The sequence below is a fragment of the Anastrepha ludens genome, chromosome 5 (genome assembly GCF_028408465.1).
Source record: "Anastrepha ludens isolate Willacy chromosome 5, idAnaLude1.1, whole genome shotgun sequence".
In the NCBI taxonomy this organism is placed as follows: Eukaryota; Metazoa; Arthropoda; class Insecta; order Diptera; family Tephritidae; genus Anastrepha; species Anastrepha ludens.
In genome coordinates this window covers 7,490,680-7,492,664 of record NC_071501.1, presented here as the reverse complement: position 1 = coordinate 7,492,664, position 1,985 = coordinate 7,490,680, and the positions used below count along the sequence as shown (strand labels likewise).

General features: G+C 36.2%; 1 protein-coding gene across 1 annotated transcript; it reads right to left on the bottom strand.

The window, feature by feature from the left end:
- Positions 1-413: 413 nt before the first annotated feature.
- LOC128863624 (uncharacterized) lies at positions 414-1,395 on the bottom strand. The gene is made up of 2 exons (XM_054102871.1): positions 1,285-1,395; positions 414-1,224 (listed from the first exon to the last, which is right to left on the bottom strand). Exons 1-2 carry the CDS (start codon positions 1,333-1,335, stop codon positions 535-537), a joined length of 741 nt encoding a protein of 246 aa, XP_053958846.1. The 5' UTR covers positions 1,336-1,395; the 3' UTR covers positions 414-534.
- Between the last annotated feature and the right edge of the window lie 590 nt (positions 1,396-1,985).

Below are 1,985 nucleotides of genomic sequence, written 5' to 3'. Positions count from 1 at the left end.
GTCGGATGAAGCGCATTTACATTTAAATGGTTATGTCTACAAACAAAACTGTAGATTGTGGGGCTCTGAAAATTCAAGGGCAACACACCAACATCAGTTGCACCCGCCTAAATGTACTGTTAGGTGCGGTGTTATGGCCACTAGAGTTATCGGTCCATATTTCTTCGAAAATGAGGATGAAACGCCGGAATCGATTTCTGGAGCTTCTTACAGAACATTGATTGAAAACTTTTTGCGGCCAATGGCGGAGCAGTATTGTAATTTGTGGTTTCAACAAGATGGAACAACTGCGCATACTGCTAGGCAGTAGTCTTTAGTCATTAGTAGGTTTTATTTGGCCCACCCTGTACAATAAGCAATTTTGAGCCTTTCATGCCAGCCTGCCAAGTTCAGTTCATTTAGTACTAGAACTATTTAAAATATTTTATTTGTATTTTTATTTTTATTTTTAATTTCTCAATACATTTAAATTGCAAGGCTTTAAAGTCCTACGCAATATTTGTATCAAATTATTAACCATTGAAAAAATATGAATTAATTTGTATCCTTAATAAGTGTGTTTTTGAGAATTTGGAGAAACTCTACAAAAGCTCTGTATTTCTCTTGAATTGTTTCTTTAGCTTGAAAACGCTCATACCAATCACTCATATCCGGATGCTCTTCCCTTTGTGCTTCACTGAGCGAATTCCAGAAATCCTCGAAAACTTTCGTATATGTTTCCACTGCCTGCTTCATCGAATTTTCAGCACGTTCAATGAGTCTATCCCAATCCAATTTATCAAATAATTTCTTCACCACAGTTGTTTCACTGCTTTCATCTTCGATCTGCGCTACGTCCACAAAATCCTCATACAGTTTAGTAATTTCTTTTAAAATTATTTCCTTTTGACCTAGTCCAGAAATGGAATCGTCATCTAAGTCAAGTTTTTCAATGCGGTCCAACAATTGCGTTAATCTGGGAATAAGTTCTTTGACATAATCATTTTTCTCAGGCAATGCATTCAGTTCGACTAGTAGGTCTTGAAGAAAAGTAGGCGTTTCTCGTATTAATAAAGTTGGAAAGTCTATTATAGTGGCTAGTATATCAGAAGCCACTGGCCGGAGTAATGTACGAAAATCGGTTTCTGTGGATTTCGATTCATCTGTGATTTGCAAATCCTTTAATTTGATGTCGTCCTCCTGAATGGCGGTTGAGGGCTTTTGATGCGGAAAGGCGGTGGCGAGCTGTAAGGACATAAAAGAAAATTAGGAAATTTCACACAAACAGGAGTTCGCTTAACTCACCTGCAGCGCTAAACAAACGCCCAAAACTAGTAAAACTGAAATCTTTGCCATTTTGTCGTATTCGCTTGTGAGTTTCCGTACCAGTCGTTTCGACGAATTTGATGCATCTGAATTGAGCTGCAATCACTGCTTAGTTTATATATCAATTGGCTTTCACTATTAATGAGTATAGATTTTTCAAACTCAATATTAGTATACTTGAATGAGTGCTGCTCAGAATGGCGCTTAGAACTCACAGGCAGCGTAGGTTGACTGACTGGTTCTGGAGTTATTTAAATAATTAGCTGCGTACAAGACAACTTATCTTCGTGTTTGTATAAATTTTAAATTCACTAGGGCTTTAATTATAGGAATATCGTGTTTGTGTGTGTGTGTAGTAGTGGAGATGGACATATAATTAATTTAAGCAACTGTTTTTTTTTTTTTTGAATATAATTAAACTAAAATAACGCACGATTTTCCCATAGTTGGCCCGTGAAAAGTTGTACTGAAACTCGAAATGTAATGGAAATACTGTAAATAGAAATAAAACATACATTGTTTTTTAATATTTCTATATCTCCCTTTCATATTTCAGATATATTTGTGTAGTGCAGCTTGTAATCTCTATTAACCAACATAAACTCTCTATCTGCCCATATTCTCATGGCGGGATCGCTACTTTTTGCATATTGTCGCATTATCGAACAACCAGAGATCGA